This window comes from Mastigoproctus giganteus, chromosome 11, assembly GCF_048544385.1.
Source record: "Mastigoproctus giganteus isolate SK-2022 chromosome 11, ASM4854438v1, whole genome shotgun sequence".
NCBI lineage: Eukaryota > Metazoa > Arthropoda > Arachnida > Uropygi > Thelyphonidae > Mastigoproctus > Mastigoproctus giganteus.
In genome coordinates this window covers 42,984,732-43,000,979 of record NC_143585.1, presented here as the reverse complement: position 1 = coordinate 43,000,979, position 16,248 = coordinate 42,984,732, and the positions used below count along the sequence as shown (strand labels likewise).

The 16,248-nt window shown below is 38.4% G+C and overlaps 2 protein-coding genes across 4 annotated transcripts in view; one reads left to right on the top strand and one right to left on the bottom strand.

Annotated features, from left to right (window-relative positions):
- Positions 1-9,417, bottom strand: part of LOC150077954 (protein Flattop homolog) — a 40,623-nt gene extending 31,206 nt beyond the window's left edge. Inside the window, exon 1 of the mRNA XM_090384312.1 lies at positions 9,257-9,417. Within this exon, the coding sequence (XP_090240438.1) occupies positions 9,257-9,283 (27 nt within the window). The 5' untranslated portion in view covers positions 9,284-9,417. The remainder of the gene's footprint in view (positions 1-9,256) is intronic.
- A 273-nt stretch (positions 9,418-9,690) lies between these two features.
- The window catches only part of LOC150077953 (BOS complex subunit TMEM147), a 43,433-nt gene continuing 36,875 nt past the window's right edge, over positions 9,691-16,248 (top strand). For all 3 annotated transcript variants that reach the window (XM_090384311.1, XM_090384310.1, XM_090384309.1), the window contains exon 1: positions 9,691-9,818. In XM_090384311.1, the coding sequence (XP_090240437.1) occupies positions 9,742-9,818 (77 nt within the window). In that variant the 5' untranslated portion in view covers positions 9,691-9,741. The remainder of the gene's footprint in view (positions 9,819-16,248) is intronic.

Here is a 16,248-nt window from a genome sequence, read left to right as displayed (position 1 = left end):
AAGCAATATTCAAGATACTATTTTTTTTCTGCTATTGCTCCTTTGTTTTCTTCTCCGACAAAGTTTAGACGGATAAATAAATAACTTACTTTGTAAGTTATTGATTTCTCTCCTTTCCTGGTCCATTTGCTCATTTGTTTAATTACCGACATCTCTGTCTCCTGGTAAGGTTTACTTTGACCTATTTATACCTCCTTCTCCCCCCATTCATGGGGTTACTTTAACGGTTATAAATTTGCTAGGAACTGTTGGCTAACCTCTTTGGTCTCTGATACAGCCTGTTGCAATCGCTTCTCTTAGTCATTTCACTGTCTCATGCCAGGCTCGACAGTAAGTTGTCATATTATTATTATTATTATTATAGGAGACCAGCGGAATTACTTGACAAGTACAGGTCACTGATGAAAAAAAGCCGTGAATTAGGGTTGAAATTGAAAGTGTCTGCAATTCTGCCCAGACACGATAGGAGGGAGTATGTGATGAGAGCCCTGTCAATCAATTCGGCCCTGGAAAGATTGTGCAGGGCTCAAGGGGTAGAATTTTTTTCAGCCTGGTCTGTACTTGTTAACAGGAGAGACTGCTTCTACAGGGATGGGATACACTTAAATAGAAAGGGTGCAAGAATGTTTGCTGATGCTATCGAGGCAGTGTTAGGTGGGTCGGAAAACTGCTAGATTGGGGGGATACAAGGACTAATAGATTAACAGTAGCCACTGGAGGAGGTGAAAGTGACTCTTGCACTGCTTCTATTGGAATGAGCCGCAGCCTGGAAAATAAGATGCAGGATATTTCAGAGACTGCTGGGAATCATTGGGGTACAAGTAAACACATGGGTTGTGTTAGGGTAGCTAAGAAAAAGAACAGGTGCATGTATACTTGTGTGTACACCAATGCTAGGAGTTTAGTAAATAAATTTGATGAATTTGAGGTATTGCTCAAAACATCAAAGGCAGATATTGTGGGGATTTCAGAGACGTGGTGTCACACAGATATAAGGAATGCAGAACTGGAATTTGGGGAGTACAATGTCTACAGAAAGGATAGACAGGATAGGAAGGGAGGAGGGGTTATGCTATTAGTTAAAAAACACATAAAATCCAAGGAAGTGAAGCCGGTCGACATCGCTGGACAGTGCAGGACATAAGCATTGGGAGATCAAAATTGAGAGTAGGAGTGTGCTATAGGCCTAATGACTCTGATGAGTATAATAAGAAACTGTTCGGAGAAATAGAGTGGGCCAGTAAATCAGAGAGTCTTATAATGGGGGATTTTAATTTCCCAGATATTGACTGGAATTTGGGGGCTGGTCACTCACACAGTAGCAAGGCTTTTGTGAATTTTTTGGATGATTGTTTTCTACATCAGCATGTTCGGGAGGCAACTAGAGGAAGTAATACTCTTGATTTGATTATCAGTAGTGATTCTTCATGCATTAAGAATCTGCAGGTAAATGAACCACTAGGTGGCAGTGATCACAGTGTGCTGAAGTGGGAGTTACTCAAAGAGGTAACTACCATTAGGGGTAAAGGGAAGGGGTATTGTTTTCGTAAAGGCGACTACAATGGACTGAGACAGTATTTAAATTCTATACAGTGGGATCAACTGATGATATTGCCAACAGCAAATTCAAAATGGGAAGCATTCAAAGAACTTATCTTGGAAGCTACTAGGCTTTACATACCAACTAAGAAATATTGTTCAAGGTTTAGGCCTAAATGGATGTCAGATGAACTAATGAGGCATATGGCAGAGAAGCAAAATGCATGGGATACATACAAATTAACACGTGACACAGACGCCTATGATAGATAGATACAAGTTGATCTGTAACCAAGTTACAAAGGAGGTTAGGCAGGCGAAGGCAGATTACGAGAGATCCTTGGCAAGGGATGCAAAGAAAAACAGCAAAGAGTTCTTTACTTATGTAAACTCTAGAAGGAAGGGGATGAATCAGATTGGTCCACTTGAGATCGATGGGTCAACTGTTGATGACCCTGCTCAGGTAGCTAACAAACTAAATGAATATTTTGCATCGACATTCACACATGAGGAGTTATTCAGCGAGGGGAATGCCAGGGGTGTATTCAACTCTAGCAGTAAGCTAGAGAATCTTGTAATAACTGAGAGCAAAGTGGAGGAGAAATTGTTGAAGATAAACACAAGAAAGGCACCTGGGGTGGATGGGATCTATCCAGTTCTATTAAAGGAGGCAGCAAAGGAAGTAAGCAAACCCTTAGGCATAATTATGAGAGCTTCCTTGGACTCAGGGGAGGTACCCATGGACTGGAGATGTGCAAATGTGACCCCAATTCACAAAGGGGGATCAAAGGCTGACACAAGTAATTATAGACCTGTGAGTTTAACTTCTGTTCCAGGAAAATTAATGGAGGCACTGGTTAAAGAAGCACTGCAGGATCATCTAGACAAGACTTCAGTTATAGCTAGGACACAGCATGGTTTTGTTAAGGGGAAGTCTTGCCTGACCAATTTGATTGGATACTATGATGCAGTCACAAAAGAACTGGATGCAGGGAATAACTTTGATATTATATACTTGGATCTTAGAAAGGCTTTTGATACTGTTGCACATGGAAGACTGCTGCACAAATTGGAGCGGTGTGGCATTGGAGGCAAATTGCTGCTATGGATAAAGGGGTGGTTGAGGGAGAGAAGACAGAGAGTGGTAATCAATGGACACTGCTCATCGTGGACTAATGTTATTAGTGGAGTCCCTCAGGGTTCAGTATTGGGTCCTTTATTGTTTTCTGTATTTATAAATGATATTGTTGATGGTATATCAAGCTTAATATCCAAGTTTGCAGACGATACGAAGGTTGGCCGGGTTGTCAAGGACACTACTGACACTATGCTGCTGCAACAGGATTTGGAAAGGTTGAGCAGATGGGCTTCGAGGTGGCAAATGAAGTTTAACATTGACAAATGTAAAGTACTACATATGGGAAACAGCAACCCCAGAGCAACGTATCAACTCTGTGGTACTACACTGACAGTGGTAGAGAATGAAAGGGACCTGGGGGTGGTTGTGCAGGCAGATATGAAGTTCTCTGAGCAGTGCAGACGGGCTGCAAGAGTAGCTCATGGTGTATTGTCAATGATATATAGGAATTTTTCTAGCAGGGATAAGGAGGTGATTATTCCCTTGTATAAGGCAATGGTCAGGCCACACCTAGAGTACTGTATACAGGCCTGGAGGCCTCATTTCAAGAAGGATGTAGAGCTGCTGGAACGAGTACAGAGAAGGGCAACAAGATTGGTGAATGGAACAAAGGGGTGCTCTTACGAAGAAAGGCTTAAGTTTTGCGAATTACAGTGTCTGGAAACTAGGCACCAGCGAGGTGATCTGATAGAGGTGTACAAAGCCTTGAATGGTTTGAGCATGCTCAATGCTGATGGGATTCTTCCTCTTGCTCAGAATAATCACCTGAGAGGGCATAAATTCAAATTGAGGAAAGACAGATGTAGGATAGATGTGCGGAAATTTGCCTTTAGCCAGCGGGTGGTTGGTAGGTGGAACAGACTTCCATCCCTTGTCATGGAAGTTGACAGCCTAAATAAGTTTAAGGCTCGGCTGGACAGGTATTTCGAACGAACAGAGGGGTGAAGTGGAAGTGGTTATTTTTATTTATTTATGTTATTTTTTTTATTTTTTATTTTTTTTTTTTGGCTGATGCTGCATAAGCTTGCTTTCTTCCATCGAATGCCTCTACTAATGCTAATGCTAATGCTATTATTAGCCATATGGTGAAGGAAGCCTGAGTTCCACAGGTTTCGGTGTTGGGCCCACTTTTGTTTTGTATATTTATCAATGATATTGATGAAGGTATATCAGGCTTAATGTCGAAGTTTGCAGATGATACAAAGGTTGGCAGGGTTGTTAATAACAGTAAAGGCAATGTGCTACTGCAACAGGATCTAGATAACTTGGGCAGATGGGCTAAGAAGTTAAGAAGTGGCAACTGAAGTTTAACCTTGACAAATGCAAAGTACTGCATATGGGTAAAAGTAACCCCAGAGAAATGTACCAACTGTGTGGTACTACACTCAAGGTGGTAGAAAATGAAAAAGACCTGGGAGTAATTGTGCAGGCAGATATGAAGTTTTCTGAGCAATGCAGACAGGCTGCCAGGGCAGGCCATGGGGTTTTGTCAATGATATACAGGAATTTTGCTAGCAGGGAAAAGGAGTTGATTATCCCTCTGTATAAGGCAATGGTCAGGCCACGCCTTAAGTACTGCGTACAGGTCTGGAGGCCTCATTTTAGGAAGGATGTAGATTTACTTGAGCATGTAAAGAGAAGGGCAACAAGACTGGTGAGGGGATTGAAGGGATCCTCTTACCAAGAGAGGCTTAAGTTCTGCAAATTGCAGTGGCTGGAGACTAGGCACCTGCACAGTGATCTGATTGAGGTGTATAAGGCCTTGAATGGGTTGAGCACGCTGAATTCTGATGGGATCCTTCCACTTCTTCAGATTACGAACCTAAGGGGACATAAATTCAAATTAAGAAACAACAGATGTAGAATAGATGTGTGGAAATTTGCCTTTAGCCAGCGGGTGGTTAATTGCTGGAACAAACTTCCATCCGTCGTTGTAGTAGTAGTAGAATTCGGCCCTGGAAAGATTGTGCAAGGCTCAAGGGGTAGAATTTTTTTCATCCTGGACTGTACTTGTTAACAGGAGAGATTGCTTCTACAGGGATGGGATACACTTAAATAGAAAGGGTGCAAGAATGTTTGCTGATGCTATCGAGGCAGTGTTAGGTGGGTCGGAAAACTGCTAGATTGGGGGGGATACAAGGACTAATAGATTAACAGTAGCCACTGGAGGAGGTGAAAGTGACTCTTGCACTGCTTCTATTGGAATGAGCCGCAGCCTGGAAAATAAGATGCAGGATATTTCAGAGACTGCTGGGAATCATTGGGGTACAAGTAAACACATGGGTTGTGTTAGGGTAGCTAAGAATAGAAACAGGTGCAGGTATACTTGTGTGTACACCAATGCTAGGAGTTTAGTAAATAAATTTGATGAATTTGAAGTATTGCTCAAAACATCAAAGGCAGATATTGTGGGGATATCAGAGACGTGGTGTCACACAGATATAAGGGATGCAGAACTGCAATTTGGGGAGTACAACGTCTACAGAAAGGATAGACAGGATAGGAAGGGGGGAGGAGTTATGCTATTAGTTAAGAAACACATAAAAACCAAGGAAGTGAAGCCAGTCGACATCGCCGGACAGTGCAGTGTTGAGTCAGTTTGGTGTGACATAAGCATTGGGAGATCAAAATTGAGAGTAGGAGTGTGCTATAGGCCTAATGACTCTGATGAGTATAATAAGGAACTGTACAGGGAAATAGAGTGGGCCAGTAAATCAGAGAGTCTTATAATGGGAGATTTTAATTTCCCAGATATTGACAGGAATTTGGGGGCTGGTTACTCACGCACTAGCAGGGCTTTTGTGGATTTATTGGATGATTGTTTTCTACATCAGCATGTTCGGGAGGCAACTAGAGGGAGTAATACTCTTGATTTGATTATCAGCAGTGATTCTTCATGCATTAAGAATCTGCAGATAAATGAACCACTAGGTGGCAGTGATCACAGTGTGCTGAAGTGGGATTTACTCAAAGAGGTAACTACCATTAGGGGTAAAGGGAAGGGTTATTCCTTCCATAAAGGTGACTACGATGGACTGAGACAGTATTTAAATTCTATACAGTGGGACCAACTGATGACGTTACCAACAGCAAATTCAAAATGGGAAGCATTCAAAGAACTTATCTTGGAAGCTACTAGGTTTTACATACCAACTAAGAAATATTGTTCAAGGTTTAGGCCAAAATGGATGTCAGATGAACTAATGAGGCATATGGCAGAGAAGAAAAATGCATGGGATACTTACAAATTAACACATGACACAGAAGCCTATGATAGATACAAGTTGATATGCAACCAAGTTACAAAAGAGGTTAGGCAGGCGAAGGCAAATTACGAGAAATCCTTGGCAAGGGATGCAAAGAAAAACAGCAAAGAGTTCTTTACTTATGTAAACTCTAGAAGGAAGGGGATGAATCAGAGTGGTCCACTTGATATTGACGGGTCAACTGTTGATGATCCTGCTCAGGTAGCTAACAAACTAAATGAATATTTTGCATCGACATTCACACATGAGGAGTTATTCAGCAAGGGGAATGCCAGAGGTGTATTCAACTCTAGCAGTAAGCTACAGAATCTTGAAATAACTGGGAGTAAAGTGGAGGAGAAACTGTTGAAGATAAACACAAGAAAGGCACCCGGGGTGGATGGGATCTATCCAGTTATATTAAAGGAGGCAGCAAAGGAAGTAAGCAAACCCTTAGGCATAATTATGAGAGCTTCCTTGGACTCAGGGGAGGTACCAATAGACTGGAAATGTGCAAATGTGACCCCAATTCACAAAGGAGGATCAAAGGCTGACACAAGTAATTATAGACCTGTGAGCTTAACTTCTGTTCCAGGAAAATTAATGGAGGCACTGGTTAAAGAAGCACTGCAGGATCATTTAGACAAGACTTCAGTTATAGCTCAGACACAGCATGGTTTTGTTAAGGGGAAGTCTTGCCAGACCAACTTGATTGGATACTATGATGCAGTCACAAAAGAACTGGATGCAGGGAATAACTTTGATATTATATACTTGGATCTTAGAAAGGCTTTTGATACTGTTGCACATGGAAGACTGCTACACAAATTGGAGCAGTGTGACATTGGAGGCAAATTGCTGCTATGGATAAAGGGGTGGTTGAGGGGGAGAAGACAGAGAGTGGTAATCAATGGACACTGCTCATCGTGGACTAATGTTATTAGTGGAGTCCCTCAGGGCTCAGTGTTGAGTCCATTATTGTTTTCTGTATTTATAAATGATATTGATGATAGTATATCAAGCTTAATGTCCAAGTTTGCAGACGATACAAAGGTTGGCAGGGTTGTCAAGGACACTACTGACACTATGCTGCTGCAACAGGATCTGGTAAGGTTGAGCAGATGGGCTGAGAGGTGGCAAATGAAGTTTAACATTGACAAAGGTAAAGTACTACACATGGGAAACAGCAACCCCAGAGCAACGTATCAACTCTGTGGTACTACACTGACAGTGGTAGAGAATGAAAGGGACTTGGGGGTGGTTGTGCAGGCAGATATGACGTTCTCTGAGCAGTGCAGACGGGCTGCAAGAGTAGCTCATGGAGTATTGTCAATGATATACAGGAATTTTTCCAGCAGGGATAAGGAGGTGATTATTCCATTGTATAAGGCAATGGTCAGGCCACACCTAGAGTACTGTATACAGGTCTGGAGGCCTCATTTCAAGAAGGATGTAGAGCTGCTGGAACGAGTACAGAGAAGGGCAACAAGATTAATGAATGGAACAAAGGGGTGCTCTTACGAAGAAAGGCTTAAGTTTAGCAAATTACAGTGTCTGGAGACTAGGCACCAGTGAGGTGATCTTATAGAGGTGTATAAAGCCTTGAATGGTTTAAGCATGCTCAATGCTGATGGGATTCTTCCTCTAGCTCAGAAAACTCACCTGAGAGGGCATAAATTCAAATTGAGGAAAGACAGATGTAGGATAGACGTGCGGAAATTTGCCTTTAGCCAGCGGGTGGTTGGTTGGTGGAACAGACTTCCATCCCTTGTGGTGGAGGTTGATAGCCTAAATAAGTTTAAGGCTCAGCTGGACAGGTATTTTGAACGAACAGAGGGGTGAAGTGGAAGTGGGTTTTTTTTTTTTTTTTTTTTGGCTGATGCTGCATAAGCTTGCTTTCTTGCATCAAATGCCTCTACTAATGCTAATGCTAATGCTAAGTGGCATGTGATGCAAGAAAGCATGTGTATGAGCTTATGCAGCATCAGCCAAAAAAAAAAAAAAAAAAAATCACACCATTCCCTCCAAATGCCTGTCCAGTTCCTCCTTAAATTTATTCAACCGATCAACTTCCACAACGACAGATGGAAGTTTGTTCCAGCAATTAACCATCCGCTGGCTAAAGGCAAATTTCCGCACATCTATTCTACATTTGTCTTTTCTTAATTTGAATTTATGCCCCTTAGGTTCGTAATCTGAACAAGTGAAAGGTTCCCATCAGAATTCAGCGTGCTCAACCCATTCAAGGCCTTATACACCTCAATCAGATCACTGCGCAGGTACCTAGTGTCCAACCACTGCAATTTGCAGAACTTAAGCCTCTCTTGGTAAGAGAATCCCTTCATTCCCCTCACCAATCTTGTTGCCCTTCTCTGTACACGCTCAAGTAAATCTACATCCTTCCTAAAATGAGGCCTCCAGACCTGTACGCAGTACTTAAGGCGTGGCCTGACCATTGCCTTATACAGAGGGATAATCACCTCCTTTTCCCTGCTAGCAAAATGCCTATATATCATTGACAAAACCCCATGACCTGCCCTGGCAGCCTGTCTGCATTGCTCAGTAAACTTCATATCTGCCTGCACAATTACTCAAAGGTCTTTTTTATTTTCTACCACCTTAAGTGTAGTACTACACAGTTGGTACATTTCTCTGGGGTTACTTCTACCCATATGCAGTACTTTGCATTTGTCAAGGTTAAACTTCAGTTGCCACTTCTTAGCCCATCTGCTCAAATTATCTAGATCCTATTGCAGTAGCACACTGCCATTACTGTATTTAACAACCCTGCCAACCTTTGTATCATCTGCAAACTTTGACATTAAGCCTGATATACCTTCATCAATATCATTGATAAATATACAAAACAACAGTGGACCCAACACTGGACCCTGTGGGACTCCACTAATAACATTAGTCCACGAAGAGCAGCACCCATCGATTACCACCCTCTGTCTTCTCCCACTTAACCATCCTTTTATCCATTGTAGCAACTTACCCTTAATACCATTCTGCTCCAATTTGTACAATAGTCTTTCATGCACAACAGTGTCAAAAGCTTTCCTGAAATCCAAATATATGATATCAAAATTATTTTTTGCATCCAGTTCCTTTGTAACCACATCATAATGGAAGTTGATAGGTTGAATAAATTTAAGGAGGAACTGGACAGGCATTTGGAGGGAATGGTGTGATTTTTTTTTTTTTTTTTTTGGCTGATGCTGCATAAGCTCATACACTTGCTTTCTTGCATCACATGCTACTACTTTGCTTCACGTTGCCTATACTAGTCGTAATATTAAAATGTAATAAATATTTTTCTATAACAACTTACTTGTCCAGAATGAAAGCTCAAAGACATAATTTATATATATACTAATAATAATGGACACAGGTCTACTGGAAATTTAAAGGACACTGACTACCTTACACCGCTACAACCAGCCGCTGAGATGGTATCAGCTGGTTTCTACAAAATCTACTTCTAGAAGTTTGTTTGCTAGACTAGTTACTATGACAACAGCAGTTTACACGAGGTTATGTTCTATGACTCTTCATTCTCTTACGAAATAAGCCATGTACAGTTTGGAATATGCTAATAGAAATATATACAAAATTAAATGCTCATGATAATAGAGTACATAGCCAGCATTAGTTTATATTTTATAATAGTTACTAGTTTATTAGTTTATAGTTATAATAGTTATAATAGTTTAGTGGGATGCATTTGTTATCTTCCGTTATCGGGCAACCTTGCCATTTCACCATTTGGACTTCTTTTGATTCGTTAATGGCGATGCTTGTTGAATATTTTTGAGAATGACCCTTTTTCATTTGGGAAATTGTGTTGCGTTAGCATACGTACCCTATTTTATGACATATAAGTTTTCTGGATTGTAAGTAAGATATTTTAAGTTAAAGTGACATATGATGTATAGGTTATTTAAAATTTTTTTCTTAGTGTAGTCTTTCGAAGTTTCCTTCTTTAAGAAATAAGACCACACTCTCGTAATAATAAAAATCTTTCAGGAAGCATGTTGTCTTAAATTATTATTGTTGTTGCATTTCCTGACGATGATACAACTTCATGTAGTATACAACCTGATTATTATTATTATAGTAAAGGTAAATCACGCTTTTTTAAAATCTCATGTGGTATTTGGGTGATACGATTTAAAATAACGATTTCCTGATGAAGCCTTTAAATTAGTCATTTACTTCGAGTGTTAATGCATTGAGAAATTGAGTAGTTTAAAACTACATACCGTACACAGTGAGCACATATATACGGGGTGGCCGAAAAGTCTTGCCACATCTGTGAAAATGTTACTCCACTATTCTTTACTTATTGTAATAAAATTGTGTAGCAGAAATCACCGTGACACATTTTATTATATACATAATATGACAACATGATACCGATTTATAGATACCTATGAGTAAGTTTATCATGTATCCAGTGGACCTGCATGCAAACTATCATTTTCAATGCATATAATGATTTTACAGCAGGTTCCATGTGATATGCTCCTCAACATCTTAGGTGTTGCAAGTTTAAAGCATCCTTTAATTTGTCATTGGATTCATGTTTTTGAGAAACTTTTTCCTTTATGAATCCCCATAATGCATTGTCACAGTTCAGGAGATGGAGGTTCTCAGAAGCCATTTTTATTGAGGCTGGCAAAATTGCAGATTCTCTTTCTCTTTCACACAGTCTGTTGATCAGGAAACACCTTGTTTGAAGATAATAAAGCACTTGGACCTACATTGGTATAATTATGTTTATTTCTGAATCGGAAATGAACATAATTATGCCAACATAAGTTTGAGTGCTTTATTTTCTTCAAACAACACAATATACCTACACATCAGGAAGTACCTTATTTATATATTCATGAACCCTCAAGTAATAGTGGGGAAGTGCATCTTGTTTTAATCAGACTTTGTTTTTATCAAATATCCTGAGGTTATGCAATTTTGGAATTAGCAACGTTTGTAAAGCAATTTTGCACGGACAAGAGCTTCAGTAAATTGTACTTTTGTAACTAAAGATGATTTTACCTCATTTTGGTGTGGTGTCAAGTACTCCTGGCATTTTCTCATGTGTGGTTCTCCTTTGATCCAAATCTGTATTAGATAGCTCTTGAACACAGTGAGGTAGATGCACCTTCAAGTTGGCCTTCAAATGTGTGTGCAACATCGACCACACAGTATACCAAATTTAGCAGAGCATTTTCAGATGGATTTATGGGGAGACCTTAAAATTTATGGGACAAGCTCAGCCTCTCTCACATTTCTCTTCTTGTTGACGATCTGCTGGTTGTGAATTTGTCTTTAACTGATCTCATGGCAAAGTCTGTAGTCAAGTCATTGTGGGAGCAGGCCCATAAAGCATTTCTCAAAATGCTTTGCATATTGATTCTGTAGGCATGCTTAGTCTCTCTCTCTCATGAACCCAGGCAGTGGCCACATTTCATTGTTCTAAGGAATAATTGCTTGTATCACATATATTTCAACTTTCTGAAATACACAAAATGTTATTAATAACATTTATGAATTTACTTGTAAGATATTGTAGTTCATTATTAAGGTCATAAGTAGTGTTACATAGTTAAATAGGGCATAATTACAACATTGGAATACATTTATATATGTGTAACAAGACTTTATGGATGCCCTATACAATGCTGTACATAGTGATATAAATTAAAAAGGAACAAATGTAATGATAATGCTTTATTAATGGCTATGGATGAGAATGCAATGATCTGGGCCAGATGAACCTGTAGGGTTTGAGCTTGATTTTTAGGCACATCTGTTCCCAATTCCTTCCAAGGGTCCATGGAATCCTTGCGTATGGCATTGCCCAGTTATATATATGGTTTTATATATAACTTTAGTGTGAAGTGTTTAAACTGTTGATCTGCTTGGACATTCTTGCTCTAAACTTTTTTTGTAAAACTAATAGTTTGGAAAAAATTTCACATAAAAGAATGTTCAGTAGTGTATGTTGTTTAGTGTATGACTCCTTTATGGAATTTTTCTTTAGAAGGAATAGGAGTTTATCAGTGTTCCAGTGATAAACTCCTAATCCTCCTTACCTGTTATGTGATATAAAATTCATTTATTGTAAATTAAATACTTAAAATAAAAATTCAAAGTATTTTTTTTTTTTTAACAATTCTGAAGAGATATTTTCTGCCTGAGATATTTTGATAGTCTTGGCATTGACACATTCTAAGTTAAACTTATCTGCTTACTCAAAAGGTTTAATTAGGTTATAGGTAATTCGAAAATTGTAGATCTCTTAAAGTACCATTTATAACTGACACAATATAATAGCGTAGCTTAATTTAATTTATTATGATACTCACCTTTTTATAATCTGCATTGATGTTTGAATAAATTGGATGATAATTTTAAATTAGCATGAATGAGTTAGGATTTAAAAACAGAATTAAAATGTGCACAAGGAAGTAGAAGTGCACATCTTCGTCCTTGGTTGTCAATGTTGAAATTTGAAACGATTTAAGTTATACGGTTGGAAACAGAAGGCCAATAGCCATAACAAGTGGCTTTCGTTTTACACGTCTTCAGTTGGCAATGGTAGAATGAGAGTAAACGCATGTATTTAAGAAGACTAAGTTCCCGTGATGCTCCTGGATACACGTGGGAATCTCAGGTGCACGAGATTCCAGACCGGTGCTATGTTATAGGGTATTTTTTCTGAAAATTCTTGTTCCTAGTTTTGTATCGCTTCTGTATATAGTGAGGTTTAGGAAATTAATTTGTCCCTTTTCTTCCAATTCCTGGGTATATTTTAATCTATTATGCATGGAATTAAATTTAATGAAAAGATCATTTATTGTGGATTTGTGCCCTATTAAGAGGATATCGTCAGTGTATCGTATAAATAATTTAATATCTGGGGGGTATGGTTGTAATATATGATTTTCTACGGAGGTTAGGTAAATTTCAGATAGGGGGCTGAGATCCCTAATCCCATATTTCCTAAACCTCACTATATACAGAAGTGATACAAAACTAGGAACAAGAATTTTCAGAAAAAATACTCACACGGGCAAATACTTACACTTTGAATCACATCACCCCCTCAACACAAAAAAAGCAGACCTTTATAATTAAATTTACAATGCTATAAAATACAGTTCTACACATTTTTTGACCTTAATAATGAACTACAATATCTTACAAGTAAATTCATATCTAGGAAATATCCTATTCAATTAATCAAACAAACTATTATCACAGTCCAAAATAATATCAACCCACCCAAACGCATGTCCAATAATAATCCACGTATTACCTTCCCTTACCATAGTAATTTTGCCAACCAATTCCGCCGTTTATTCAAAAGTACTGATATCACCCTTACATTCTCATCTTACAGTAAACTAGGTTCATTATTCAACCCATATAAAGATACACAAAATACCACATTAGTGACATGAATAATATCATCTACTTAATAAAATGTCAAGATAACTGTAACGCTTGCTACATTGGTAGCACCACCACAAAATACTGACTATTTCAAGTTATCCTGAAGTAGCACTGCTTGGCCATGATCATTAGTGACTCTCCAGATCTTTACATTATCTGCAAAATTTGACCTCTATCCCTTTGTTGATGTTGTTTATGAAAATCAGAAACAACAGTGGTCTAAGAACCGATCCTGGTGGAGCCCCACTTTTGATACTATATCAAGCTAAAGAATATCCATTAATAATAACCTACTGCCTTCTGTCCTGCAGCCACCTTACAATCTGTCTTAGAATCTTGCTAGTAATCCTAACATGTTCCAGCTTATATAGTGACCTCTCGTGAGGAACTGAGTCAAATGTCTTGCTAAAATCAAAATAAGGTATGTTGAAATTGTTCCCTACATCTAGATCATGAGTAACTGTGTCAAAATAGTTTACCAGGTTAGTTAAATATGATTTTCCTTTAATGAAACCGTGTTGTGTGTCCTTCAGAAGACCATTTCTATCTAAATGGCCCTGGATTGCGCGCTTAATCATTGCTTCCAAGATTTTCCCTACCTCGAAGTCAGATTAATGAGTCTGTAATTACCAACTGCACTCTTAGAACTGCTTTTATACTGGTGATACGTTGGCACTTCTCCAATCTAAAGAAATCTCTCCTGTATCCAGTGGCACCTTTATAATTAACCTCAACAGGTCTATCTCCCTCAAAATTACTGGGTATATGCCTATTACTCCATGAGCCTTACTTGCGTTTAGGGTAGAAAGTTTTTATAATACACAGTCATCTGTAATTTCAAAATCACTAATTTCATGTGGCTCAGCCTCACTTGCACAGCTTCTCCTTGACATGAAGGATCTTTCATCAGTAAAAACTGATGCCAAATTTCATTTTTTCAGTTCAGCAGTATCAGCTGGATTATCCAAGATTTTCTCACATCATGTACACAAGGATCCATTCTGATTTGTTTTCTTCTTCTTTATATTCATATACATGTAAAGCTCCATGGCCCCATTCTTTGCTGTCTTAGCTAGTGCCTTCTCGTACTTAACCTGGGCCACCCTAACCTTTTCTGTGGTATTATTACTGATCAGCTTGAGCTGTTCTAGGCCTCAATACTTTTCATTGCTTTGTAACTTTCCCATGCCATTGTTTTCTGCTGTATCAGACTGGCCACCCCTGTATTCATCCATCTAGGCATTCCCCCCACTATATTTTCTTAATGGCATATATGCATTCATGGCTTCTGTGATTATTGTTTTATAGATATTCTAATGTAGCTACCCCCCCTCTCTCTCTCCCCAATCCATCCAATTAATAGATGCTATGTAAAGCCTTAAACTGCCATAGTCGACTTTTCTGAAATTAAAACTCATGCCTTTGCCTTTAACTGCAACATCTTTTTTCATTATCCAACTAAAGACTGCATGATCACTACCTGCTAACGGTTCCTGTACCATAAACCTTGTGATGTCATCTGATGCACGAGTGATGACGAAGTCTAGAATATTTTTCTTACCCTAGTAGTTTCTCTTTCATGCTGGTACAAATAATAATCATCTAGAGTATTTAAAAATTTTGTTCTGGTGCACAATGGAACTGCATTTCTGTCAGTTCCTCTACTTAATGATGTTGGCGTGAAAGAAACATAGCATGTTGAAGATCCTGAGTGCAATAAAGTTCTATAACTTTGCTTGGAATGTCTGCTGGTCTTATGGGTTACTCACTGGTTTACAGGTGGTTTCACAAAACACTGCTTTTCTATGTTTGTGGGACAGTTGTACAACAGAAAAAACATTTTATTGTGCAGTAGTTGAGAAAAGGTGGAATTTTTACTAGCAGAAGTAATATAAAATATGTTCTACTGGTTGAACTAAAGAAGGTTCTTCTTCAATTTTTGCATGTAAAGCTTGGATTAATGAAGAATTTTGTTAAGGCTGTGGATAAAGAAGGAAGTGGATTCTGCTACCTACATACTGTAGGTAGATGCAAAACTGAAAAAAGGAACTTTCATTGCGTGTTAAAAAAAAGAAACTCCTCAGTGAAGATGGTTTTGAAACAAAGCTATAGGATAGTAGCTTAGTTATTGTTTAAAGCAGTTGTTCATGGATTACTTGGAAGAAGGAAAGAAGATAATTATGAATCTCTGGTGTCAACTTTACTGCAATGTTATAAAGATAAGAGCTGAGAATGTCTTTGAAAATTTATTTTCTTCATTCCTATTTTAATTTATTATTATTTTTTTAAATTTAAGTGATGAACAAGAGAAAATGCATTCATCAGGATGTATCCATGATATAAAAGTGGTACCACGGTTGCTGAGATTACTGCCTTTTTTATTATTATTACTAGCCATATAGTGCAAGGAAGCCTGAGGCTTATGCTGCACCAGCTAAAAAAAAAAAAATTTAAGTTACCCAGAGAGAGAGAGAGAAAAGTAGAAGGGAATCACCAAGAAGAGAAGAATGATGATATCCAGCTCAGGACCCTGGGTGTGCCAAGCCCATACTCACCAGAGAGAAAGCAAATTGGACTGTAAGAAAAGCTCTGAGCGGTTAATCAAAAGCATATTATGTTTGATTAAAGTATTTTAAAAATGACTCATTTTTAAGATAGCATATGCATTACTGTATGCTATTTGAAATTGATCATTTATTGAGTTACTACAATTTCCATATATATTTCAATAGGGACATGATGTAGACATAATTTTGGTATATTTGGAATCAGCAGATTAATTTCCTTTAGAATCTGCAACTTTTGTTCCAGAGATAAGAAATTTATTTTATTTTTTGTTGGCCAGTATTATTAATAGCTTCA